The following is a 12797-nucleotide window of genomic DNA, read 5'->3' as shown; positions in this document are numbered from 1 at the left end:
TGATCCATGCTGGATTACATTTAGTAATTCTGTCATAGTACCACATATTAAAGCTCTTGAGGGTGTAGCGCGATAAAAATGCTGACCAAGTTCATGGCATTTTCTCGTAATAGTTGTTGTTGTTGTTTAGTCGTTTAGTCGTGTCCGACTCTTCGTGACGCCATGGACCAGAGCACACCAGGCACTTCTGTCTTCCACTGCCTCCCGCAGTTTGGTCAAACTCATGCTGGTAGCTTCGAGAACACTATCCAACCATCTCGTCCTCTGCTGTCCCCTTCTCCTTGTGCCCTCCATCTTTCCCAACATCAGGGTCTTTTTCAGGGAGTCTTCTCTTCTCATGAGGTGGCCAAAGTATTGGAGCCTCAGCTTCATGATCTGTCCTTCCATTGAGCACTCAGGGCTGATTTCCTTAAGAATGGAGAGGTTTGATTTTCTTGCAGTCCATGGGATGCTCAAGAGTCTCCTCCAGCACCATAATTCAAAAGCATCAATTCTTCAGCGATCAGCCTTCTTTATGGTCCAGCTTTCACTTCCATACATTACTACTGGGAAAACCATAGCTTTTACTATACGGACCTTTGTTGGCAAGGTGATGTTTCTACTTTTTAAGATGCTGTCTAGGTTTGTCATTGCTTTTCTCCCAAGACTCGTAATAGTACGCACAATTTAAATGCCATACATACACTTACTCGCAAGGAGTCTTCCCTAACATGATGCATTTTCACTAATATATGCATTTTCACTAGCATTTCTATGCACACTGCCCCCTGCTCCAATATATTCACAGCTTTGTACACATTATTTGGTTATTGAACTGCCACCAATTTTGATGGCCTTCAAAAGAGGATTGGACAAATGCATGGAGAAGAGGGCTACCAGTGGCTACTAGTTGTGATGGCTATTCTCTGCCTCCATAGTTGGTGACAGCCATGCTTCTGAATACCAGTTGCTGAAAATCAATGGAGGGGAGAGTGATCTTGTACTCAGATCCTGCTTGCGGGTTTCCCATTGAGGCATCTGGTAGGCTTCCGTGAGAACAGGATCCCAGGCTAGATGAGCCATTGTGCTGATCTCACAGGCTGTTACTGTGTTCTTTTATCTTTTCAGAAAGCGCCAGTTAGGCAAAGGTCCACAACAGCATCCTAACCAAAGTGAATCCATACCCTCTGCCCCCATTGCAACACTTCTATAGAAATCTATGGTGCAGTCACATGTGGAATGCTGTGCCCAGTCTCAGAAGAGGTTGCAAATCAGAAAAAAGGAGTAGAAAATGGCAACTAAAATGATCACAGCAACACCCCTATAATTTTCTTTTCTTTTTTTTGAACTAATAAGCTCCTATCCCTGCAGCCTTTTTAGTTCAAGAAAAGAAAAGAAAGTTCAGATTCTCCAAGTGCCCCTATTTTCCAGGGACAGTCCTAGATTTAAAGAAGTCATCCAGGTTTCTGAACTGATCCAGGAATGTGCTTCTTTTCCTTAGGATGTCCCTATTTTCATCTGAGATGTATTGCGGGGTATGGAATAGGACAGCCTTATTTTGACCGGAGAAATGTTTAGTTTGAGTAAAGGTGGGTGTGGGACTTGGCAGAGGTTTTTTAGAAAGTTAGGCATGTTGTGGAGAGAGTGGATGGAGAGGGTGGGTTTTTTTTACTCTCTCTAATGAGACAAGGACACAGGATCAGCTGAAGAAATGGATTGGTAGGAGATTCCAGCCCAAAGGAAGGACTGCACACAGGGCATAAACTATGGAAGCTGCTACTGCAAAATTAGGTGATTGCTTGTGATGGCTTGAAAATGGGGTTAGACACATTCTTGGTGGTGGAGTAGGAAGCTATCAGTGGCATCAAGTCATGATGGCTGTATATTATGCCCCTGATGGCCGGTTGTTGGGGAATAACGGTGGGATGGGCTTCTTGCAGCCATGTCCTTATGGTGGGCTTCCCATGTGCATCTGGTTGACCAGCTTGGGAAACTGGATGCTGTACCTTTAGTCAGATCGAGAAAGACACCTCTGATGTTCTCCTTCTTGTTGTTTAGTCATGTCCAACACTTTGTGACCCCATGGACCAGAGCACGCCAGGCACTCCTGTCTTCCACTGCCTCCTGCAGTTTGGTCAAACTCATGTTGGTAGCTTCAAGAACACTGTCCAGCCATCTCGTCCTCTGTCGTCCCCTTCTCCTTGTACCCTCAATCTTTCCCAACATCAGGGTATTTTCCAGGGAGTCTTCTCTTCTCATAAGGTGGCCGAAGTATTTTCTTATGCCTATTCAGTTCCCCATCATTGGCAATGGAAGGATCTGCTAGTTTGTGGCATCTCAGTGTCTCATTTTTCCAATCTTAAATTCAGTTCTATCTCTTTCTACAGCAATTTGCAATTCAATCATCATCATCATCATCATGAAAATTCTTCAGCATTTTAGTATGAATTTCCTCCTGATAAACACATTTTTGTATTTTCATGTGTTTTTCAGCCAGAAGTCTGTCCTGTCCTGGTTTTTTATAGTTTTTTTTTTAAAAAAATATATTTTTAAAAATGAAAATGTTGTGCTTAAATTATACACATCCTTGTAAACACTTCCCCCTGAAATATGCATTTTTTGCACATACGTTTTATGCATTTCTATTATAAAGTTCACACTTTATATGCCTTACACCTTTGTACACATTAGATGGTATCCAGTGCTAGTCCTACTCAGAGTAGATCTTCTGAAGTTAATGGGCATGACTACCTTTGTTTCGGTAATTTCAATAGGTCTGGTCTCATTAAGCCTAGCATTGGCCATAACCCATTATCCTCATAAAATACAGATTTCAGTATATGTCTTTTGAACCAAAACTGCATTTTAAAAAAACAGACTCTGCTTACTCTGTTCAAGCTGCATATTAGCTGGAGAACTGTGAATTTGGTTGGTTTGCTTTAAAATGCAGACAAAACAAAATTCTCCTCAATTCCTATTCTTGGGGATCTCTGTCTGAGGAGGCACCTCAAGATCCATAGTGCGGAGGGCGAAAGCATCCTGGAACTGTATTATCAAAGAGGACAAAGGAGTTTTGCATGCATATTTTCGGGGAGAAAAGAGGTGTTCACCACCAGTGCAAGTTCAGTCTTGCTCCGAATTCCAACTGTTACTCACTGAACACTGATGATATTGTAGGAGTTGCAACGCGCTGGAGGTCTTGCTTGACATGGATGTCTCATGTTGGTACTTTTTTTAAAAAAAAAGAAAAAGAAAAAAGAAAAAGAAAGGAAGCTATTAGAGTGCAACATCAGAAAGTTATCCGTGGGTGAGGTTCGAGAATCCCAAGTTATAACTTGTCCCTTGATTCCAAAGTCTGGTTAGTTTTAAAAATCTTAAGATTGATGGCATGTTGGTAAGGAGGGGAGGGTAACTAAGTTCCATTGCTGTGTTGAACTGGGGATCTGCAAAATGAAATCCATCCAGCTTCTGGTGCTTTGCAGACACATCTTCAGAGTTTTGCTTTATCTGGTGTAGAGTCAGGTCGTTGGGTGGAATCCAGTGCTAGAGTAGACCCATTGATGTTGATGGGTGTGGCCAAAGAATGTATATGATAGGGCTGCCATACGTCCAGATTTCCCCAGAGATGTCTGGGATTGCAATGGTGGAATTAGCATCTGGAGGGGGGAGGATTTTGGGAAATCGGCAAAATGTTCGGGTTTTTAAACCCCCCCCCCCAAAAAAAAAATATGTCCAGATTTTTAGTTCTTTAAATATGGCAACCCTAGTACATGCCAACCAGATGAACCTTGGGGTCCCTTACAAGTCTACAGTCCTATGATTCTATGGCTGTACTACCCTCTCACCAGCAGAGCTGTCTTTCCTATTGGGCTTACTGGCACGTTGTGCCAGGGCGCTGGCTTCTCAGGGCACCCCAGTGAGTGGGGGAGCTGCGCGGCTTTACCGGCGGCCTCCCCTTTCCCTCCTGCATGCCCGCCAGCTGTGCCCTGTCAACCATACGGCTGGCGGGCATGCAGCTTGCCTCCCAAGCCTCCTTGGGAGGAGAGCGATCCCCACAGAGGCTTGGGAAAAGGTCGACAACTCTGCGAAACGGGGGTGGGGCGCCGGAGGGATCTTTGCACCACAGCGCCGGATATGCTTAAGACAGCCCTGCTCACCAGCAAGGTAAGGTTAGCTCCAACAGTTTCTGGTGTATGCTGAAAACAAACAAACCCACTCTTATTTGCCCAAGCATTTTTCTGGACACAGATATTGTACTGATAATTGCTGCTGGATGTTGTAGGTGCTGTTGCTCTGGCATTTCAGTGTTGGCTTATTGCATTTTTATAGTACATTATCATCACCAGTATTATCGTTTGACTGTAAACTGCCGTTAAATCTTCTGAATAGAAGCAGCAGCGGTGGAGCATATGCCCAAAGCTGCCCAGGGCAGGTGCACACCCAAGGAGGGCAGGGGAGCTCTGGGGGGCGTGGGCGCGGAGCGCACTCCCGAGGGGGGCAGGGCATGGAGGGTGCCTTCCCAGGCATGGGATAGCCACTTGGGTGCATGGAGCGGCAAAAGCGCCTGCCGCCGGGGACGGAGCAAGCCACCCACGGGGGCAGAGCGAGTCCCTGATGGGGGGACATTCAGCACGCTGTCCGCCCATGACTCCCAAGCCTCCCTGAGCTGTCAAAATGAAGGAGGAAGGGGGGGAATGGCACAGGCAAAGTGGTGCAGCTCCCCTCTTCCCCCGATGGCTCAGGGTAGGCTTGGAAGTCATGGGCTGGCAGCATGCCGAATGTCACCCCTCTCAGTGAACACACCCGGGGCGGTCCGCCCCCACTGCCCCCTTCCTCTGCCCCTGAATAGAAGGTGGCATATAAGTTTGTTTTTTTAAAAAAAAATATTTATAAATTATTTTAACTCATATGAGTAGATGATGATGATATTATACTGATGTTTGATTCTTATGTACACTGCTCACACATTCATGTTCTGGGTGAAGGTGAAGTTTAGGAATTTCCCAAAGAAATAAATGGCTGTATTTTTCATGCCAGTAGTGAGGAAGGTCAGTTACAGGGCCTGAATATGCCTCTCCAAGCCTCTCTGTTTGACCTTCAGTGCTGTCCCCATCCTCACACCTTCCTGGGCTGGTTTCACACCCTCCTTAAACCATCATAACCCCTCCTTCCTGGACCACTTTGCGTATCTCCCTCTCTCCTTCACATTCACTTCAGATCTCTAATGGGCTTAACCAATCAGTTGTTGTGCTCTCTATTTTTTCCCTTGCATGCCATGGTGGCTGGTGGATGTTTAGGCTGGTGGGGCGGAAAGCAGGGAGCCCAACAGCAGGTGGCACCAGAGCCAACAACAGGCACAGCTAACTGGTTCTAGCTTTGTCACCCTTCCTTCTCCCAACTGGGTTCTGTAATGGCAACCAGGGTTCTGTAATGGCAACCAGGAAGCGGACTTTATTTTTTGAGCCTGAGACCTAGAGTGTGGATACAGGTAATGACCCAAGCTTTCTTTTGAACGCACCAGAGCAGACTTTCCTGTTGTTGGATCACAGCTCCCATCATCCCTGGCAGCTAGGGATGATGGGAGTTGTAGTGCAACAACTTCTGGGGACCCAAGGTTGAGAGAGGCTGCATTAGAACCTTGAAGTATTCAGCAGAGAGGAGAATGGCAGCAGAAACTAGTTAGTTAGAATCATGTTGTTGTTTAGTCGTTTAGTCGTGTCCGACTCTTCGTAACCCCATGGACAAGAGCACGCCAGACACTCCTGTCTTCCACTTCCTCCCGCAGTTTGGTCATTGCCCTTCATGGATCACTGCCTTGCCATGGCAAAGGGGCTTGAATAACTCAGAGAAGCTATGAACTATGCTGAGCAGGGCACCCAAGATGGACAGGTCATAGTGGAGAGTTTTAACCAAACGTGATCCACCTGGAGGAGGAACCGGCAAGCCACTCCAGTAGCCCTGCCAAGAAAACTCCATGGACAAAGTTAGAATCATAGAAGCTTATAATTGTGGAGTTGGAAGGGATCCCAAGGGTCATCTAGTCCAACCCGCTACAATGCAGGAATCACAGCTAAGTGGTAGTTGGCCCTGCCTGTCATGTGTTCAGTGTTCTGGGCAGGGGATATTCCCAGCTGTATCAGGAGATGCCAGCAATTCAACCTGGGGCCTTCTCTGTGCAAAGCAGGAGCTCTAACCATTGAGTTTATGGTCCCTCCCCAGCAAGTGATGCTAGAAAGCTATTGAAGCCCTGGCATGGGCCTTCAGCCTGGACACCAAGCACAGGGCAAGGGAATCTGTGTGCCTGTTCTGGGGTGGAAGACCTACGTACGTGTGCAGGCTTGCCTCTGCCAAGACCAAAAATATACTTTGTTCAAACACGCTCACGAATTGCCTCAAAGACCTCAAAAAGGTGGGAGATGCATACATTGAAATAAGGAAAGTGGATCGGAAGGAGGCTTTGTAACTCAGCAAGAGGGCATTTGCTTTCTGCGCAGCATCTTCAGGTGTGGCATTGTGGTGCCCATTGGGAGTGGTGGGGCCAAAGGGAGGAGGCCCAACAGCAGGTGGCGCCAGAGGCAGAGCCGACTCATTCTAGCTGTGCCCCATCTGCCTCCTTCTCCCTGCTGGGTTATACAAGGGGCAACACTCAGGCTAAGGTGGAGGAAGCTGATGGACAGTGCCCGCCCCCTGTTGACTAGTGGAAAGTAAGAAGGCTGGCAGGTGGGGGTTGGCTAAAGGTAGCTGGCAAGCCAGGACCCTATTTGCCCCCAGGGAAGATTCTTTGCAAAGTCTTCAAGATTCATTTGCCCATCCAGGGAGAAATCAGTGGGGTAGCCTCATGGGTTCCATGCCCAAAGCCCATGGGCCACATCCACTGCAGGGGACCCACCAGCCCCCAGCAAAATCAGCACCCTCTTTTCTCCATCTCAGCGCTGAGCTGAGAGGCTTAAAGCCCCTCTGCACAGCTCAGCACTGCAACGGTGAAATGGCCCAGTCAAAGCATGGAGTTATATGGAGAGGTTTACACCACTCAGCCCAGCACTTCAGTGGCAATGAGCATGGCATGACCTGTGTGTGGCTTTATATCTGCTGTGTGTGTGTGTGTGGCATACAACCCTTGGACCTTCAGCACACAGTCCTCATGCTGAAAAGGGGTAGATGGGTTTTGTGTAAGACTATTATCACCTGCTTCCAGTTCTTTGGACAAGTTTACCTGCACAAGGAAGTAGAGAACTGCTTTATTCTGAGCCCAGACCCTTTGGTCTATCTAGTTCAGTATTGTTTACATTGACTGGCTGTGGCTCTCCTGGGTTTTGGACAGAGGAAATCCCCAGCTCTGCCTGGAGATGTCACAGTTTGAAGCTCTGCTCTGCATGCAAAGTTGATGCTCTTTTAATTGAGCCACAGCTGCAGTTCTCTTAATAGTTCTATGCTTCTGCACAGATGACTGCTGTGCTCATTCATTACATCTGTGGATGAGAATGCACTGCAGCCCATTGCAAGTAAACTTGCCCATAGACTTATAAAGCTGGAAGGATTCTTGGACATCACCTCCAGGTGTGGGGAACCTATGGGCCACCCAGAGGTTGCTGAACTGCAGCTCCCATCCTCACTTTTGGCTCAGGGATGGAGGGGAAATTCATGTGGTCTGCATTTTAATACAAACTTCTCAAATCTGCCCCCCAAAACTGCTATGTGAACCAAAACACAGTTCTCCTTTGAAATGAGCACTTCTCCAAGAGAAGATTTTCAATGAAATATTCCAAGCAAAGACTGCATACAAACAAGCATGCAAGTATTAGTGAAAATAACAGTCAAACTTGCATCCTATTGGAAGGTGGGGGAAACAGCTTGCAAAAATGCTCACAGAAGGCAAATATGTGTTGCAAAAATGCACAAAAAAGGAGAAACGTGTGTAAAAATGCACACACATACATTTTCATGCTGTCTTATGTAAAAGGGGGGAAAATGCAATGTGCAATCTAGATTTAAGACTGGAAAAAGGAGAGGAACTGAAATGGACATCTTTTTCTATCTCTACCCACAGCTACACCTAAAGATAGTTCATGAGGGCCAGTCACTTATGCAAATGCCTTTAGTCTCACTTTCAGAATGGACAGCGCCCAAATCACAAAACCTTTAGCTCTTCCCAAGGGCAAAATGCAAGGGTTCCATTTTGCTAAATTTGTTATATGTATTATGTATGTATGTATGTATGCATGCATGCATGCATGCATGCATGTATATATCCTGGGTTGTGATCCATCCTGGATCAAGGTCAGTCTTGTTAGAAAAAAATGCAAAAGGCAAAAAAGAGAGTATCCTTCTCTTTTTCTAACAAGTGGTGGCTTGTTTGGAATTGGGGGTGGTGTAGTGGCTAAAGATAAGAAGCTGAGCCATGAATGGCCCATGCTGGTTTTCTCTGGAGTGAGGCTACCCCTTTAAAGGTGCCTGTAACAAGACACCTGGAAAACTTTTTCTTTTGCAAAAAAAAGGAGTGTGTTGAGATTTCCATGTGTTTAAACTGGCGGTGTTATTTCTCTCCATCCCTTCCTTCCTCCTCCCCCCCTTTCCATCCTCCTCCCCCTCCGTTTCCTTTCCTCCAGTCTCAGTTTAATTTGCTAAACAACAGCATGGATCAGAGCACTGACAGCAGGGCCGCCTCCTCTAGCCCTTATAGCTCCGAGCACGCCTCCAATGTCCCGACGCTCTCACCTTACTCGCAGCCCAGCTCCACCTTCGACACCATGTCCCCAGCGCCTGTCATCCCGTCCAACACTGACTACCCGGGGCCGCATCACTTCGAGGTCACCTTCCAGCAATCCAGCACGGCTAAATCTGCGACCTGGACAGTAAGTTGCATGGCTTGGGTTTTTTGGCTCTTTTGGAGGGCAAGGCCACAGCTCAGTGGAGGAACGGCTTCCCTTTGCATGCAGAAAGTCCCAGGTTTGATTCCTGGTGTCTCCAGGTAAATCTCATGCCTGAAGGTTTAGGCTGGAGAAGGGGAGACTGAGAGGTGAAAGCCATCTTCAAATACCTGATGGGCTGCTGCATAGAATATGGAGAGAGCTTGTTTTCTCCAGTGGGTAGGACCCAAACCAATAGATTCAAATTCCAAGAAAGGAGATTCTAACCTAAATATTGTGAAGAACTTCCTGACAGTAAGAGCTGGTTTGATAATGGGATGGACCACCTCGGAAAGTGGTGGACTCTCCTTCCTTGGAGGTTTCTAAGCAGAGGTTGGATGACCATCTGCCATGGATACTTGAGTTGAGATTTCTGCATTGCAGGGGGTTGGACTAGATGGCCCTTGAGGTCCCCTCCAACGCTACAATTCTGTGATTCAGTGAAGCCCTGGAACACCACTGCAAGGCAGAGAAGACAATACTAGGGTAGATTGACCAATTGTCCTACTCAGTGCTTTTTTTCAAGGGGTACTCAAGTGCAGCACCTTTTTTTTGTTGTTGTTAAAAAGTGTGGCACTTACTATAACAACTTCATGGTGAGTACCAGTACCTATTTTTCTAGGGGGGAAAGCACTGGTCCTACTCCGTATAAGGCAGCTTCTCATGTCCTTCAGCTGGGGATTTGCCAGCCAGGAATGCACTCTCAATAGGTTGCCATCTTATTTATTTATTTTAGAACCTAAGCAACTGCCTTGTGCAGACTCAGGCCACTGATCCATCTAACTCAGTGCTTGCCTACACTGATGGGCAGAAGCTCTCCAGGGTTTCTGAAGGACCTGGAGATGCCAGGGATTGAATCTGAGCCCCTTTCCATGCTCAACATGTGCTCAACCCACTGAGTTATGGCCTTTCCTCAAATGCTGGTGCATGACAATAGGCGTTCTTTTAAATATGCATTTGCCCATATTGGGCAAGCAGACTTTTCAGATGTGTCAATGCACCGTACAACCATCTTGCCTTTTTCGCTCTTCAGTCCAACTTTGGAGCTAGGTCGCAGGTATGTCCATTATATGGGACCTCTTTCTCAACAAGCCAGTTCCAAAATCCCATCACACCTGGTGCAATGCAAGCAAAAGGGTGCAGGGCATAGCTGAACAGATGTGGCATTTACTGTTCACTTATTACACATATATCTGATCATACAACTTAGTGCAGCATAGGCTGGGTTTCCCATGTAGCAATGCATCCATGTGCTGACCAGACCTGATAGCAACAACAACAACAACAACAACAACAACAACAACAATTTAATTGTACCCCGCCAATCTGACTTGGTTGCCCCAGCCACTCTGGGTGGCTCCAGCCACTCTGTTTAAGTATGGCAAGTTGGCTGTGTCATATCCCTTTAGACTGGCAGTAGCCAAAAGTGTTGCCTTCCAGATTTTGTTGGACTACAATGCCCATCAACCCTGGCCTTGCTGGTTTGGGCTGATGGGAGTTGTAGTCCAACAACACTTGGGGAGAGCACGCTGTTGGCTGTAACTCTTAGACCGTGCCTTCAGAACTGTCTTCATTCAAAGTCTCACCCACTGAGCTCTATCAGACAAAGCAAACTAGCCACTTTCTGCATCAAGGTTGAGAGGGGTCTGAACCCACTTCTCTGGTATCATTCAGGTTAAGCAGCAGGTTTAGCCAGTTCCCTTCCTCAGCAGTCTCCAAATGATCACCACACATGTGGTACATGGTACATAGACAGGCATCCTTCTATGCTGCTCCTGTGACACACACAGCCTCCCTTCCCACATGGTTCCTGTCAGTAGGGATGGAGGAGAAACTTGATTCACTTCACAGTTAAAGGCGAGCCTACCTGTTTGCGCTTCTTTGAATTTTTCAAGGCAGCCAAGTTACGGACAGCAAAAGCGCATTGGCTGAGGTGAAGAAGCATGCATGAAAATGCATGACATTAAGTGAAAACAACATGCAAAACTGTATTCTGTTTGGGGAAACTGCTTTGCAAAAATGTGTATATTAGGCAGACTTGCAGATAAGCATGCGTATATCAGGAGATTGTCACATTAAAATCATGGCGAATTTTCATGAGCCCTTTATTGGGTGTTTGGTTGTGGGGTTTTGTTTTGTTTTGTTTTTTGAGAGAGAGAGAGAGAGAGAGAGAGAGAGAGAGAGAGAGAGAGAGAGAGAATAATAATAATCAGGAAATTGATGTCGAAATGTGAAGAACTGAACTTAAGACTAAGAAAAGAAACCGAGAAGCTGAAGATGACAGATTCACTCATCCTTATCAGTCAGGATAATGCAGCTTGAGTGGTGAGGAGAATGCCAAGGGCACCATAGCACCTTTCTCTTCCTAAGTAAACTGTTTATTTGGGTACAAGGGCATTCTCGTTGGCAGGCACGTGGCTTTGGAATTCATTGCCAGACCACAAATGCTGCAGGCTTTCCTGAGATATTTGGGGACTCAGCTCCAACCCCAACCCTCTGCAGGCTGTCCTTCGAAGGGTTGTTACTGGGTTTCCCTTTGCTTCAGGCCTTTCATAATATTGTAGTAATTTTGAGTGGGTCAGCCTGCCTTATCCATTACTGTTCTCTCAGTATTCTATTCGCTAACTGTCATCATTGCATTTCTGAGTTTTATTGCAAGCTGTCATGAAGGAGGCAGCATATAGCTGTTTCAAACCCATAAAATGGTGCTGATAAGGGCACCATCTCTGGGCAAAGCCTAGCCTCCATCACAGAATATAAGAAGCCACCTTAGACTGAATCAGACCACTGGTCCATCTAACTCAGTACTGCCTTCACTGGCTGGCAGTGGCTCTCCAGGAAATTCATACAGGAGTCTCAACATCTCACCTTGGAGATGCTGGGGATTGAACCTGGGACTTTCTGTATTCAACACAGGTGCTCCACCACTGAGCTACAGCCCTTTCCTTAAAACACAGGAACATAGTCAGCTGCTGTATACCGAGCCAGACCATTGGTCCATCTAGCTCTGTCTTTTTGACACTGGCTGGCAGCAACTTCCCAGGGCTTCAGGCAGAGGACATTCCCAGCCTCCCCTGGTGATTCTGCAGGGTTGTAGGACCTGCGCTCTTCTGCATGAAAAGCAGGTGGTCTACCACCAGGCTTCCCTTCCCTAAACTGAACTCCCTTAGCCCAGCCCAGAGTGACCAGGAACCCACAGGAGGGCAGGATTTCTTTTCATGGCACAGACTTTAATGTGATTAGTAATAGCTCAACAGGTTAGAGCATGGCTGCTAATGCCAAGGTTGCAGGTTCAATCCCCGTATGGGATGGCTGCATATTGAGGGGTTGATCCTCAGGGTCCCTTCCAACTTTACAATTCTATGATCACTGACTAGTGGTTGTTAAAAGGAGAGCTGGCACTCAGGCATTAAAGCCCATTATCTGCACACGCATGCAAATATTGTAGCAAGTGTTCCGCTAGCTGTTAAATCATCGTGGTAATATTTATAAACCAGCCCAAGTTAAATGGCACGCACAAAACTCTTCTCATACTGGAAGGTGTTAGGATGAGCTCATCACCAGTCTTACATGCTACTGTCTAGCATTAAGATTTCAACTGATTTTTCACCACAAGCTTAAGCACACTTACAGTACCTGGGAGCCAGGTATGATGGGGAAAGAAATATGATTCAGTTTGCATTTAAAGGTGAACCTAATCTGTACTTTCTGCAACAAGACACAGTCATCCTTCGGAATGTGGATGTCTCCGAATCTTGCTGTGTCTTTCTCCAGTGTATCAGAATGCATATATTGACGTAAAGATATCCATAAAGGGTGCATATATTGGTGTAAATGATGTACCAAAATGTGCTGCACTGTGGGGAAACTGCTTTGCAAAAACTGCTCACGTTAGGAAAACTGCATACCAAG

General features: G+C 46.5%; 2 protein-coding genes across 3 annotated transcripts in view; both read left to right on the top strand.

The window, feature by feature from the left end:
- Window positions 1–12797, top strand: part of MRPS16 (mitochondrial ribosomal protein S16) — a 317894-nt gene that overhangs the window by 217189 nt on the left and 87908 nt on the right. The gene's annotated exons all lie outside the window — the stretch shown is intronic.
- The window catches only part of TP73 (tumor protein p73), a 71542-nt gene that overhangs the window by 11514 nt on the left and 47231 nt on the right, over window positions 1–12797 (top strand). For both annotated transcript variants that reach the window (XM_079986990.1, XM_079986989.1), the window contains exon 2: window positions 8586–8831. In XM_079986990.1, coding sequence (XP_079843116.1) covers window positions 8586–8831 — 246 coding nt within the window. The remainder of the gene's footprint in view (window positions 1–8585; window positions 8832–12797) is intronic.

The sequence above is a fragment of the Podarcis cretensis genome (assembly GCF_951804945.1).
Source record: "Podarcis cretensis genome assembly, chromosome: 8".
NCBI lineage: Eukaryota > Metazoa > Chordata > Lepidosauria > Squamata > Lacertidae > Podarcis > Podarcis cretensis.
The sequence above is the reverse complement of the archived record's forward strand: the minus strand, read 5'-3'. Positions and strand labels throughout refer to the sequence as shown.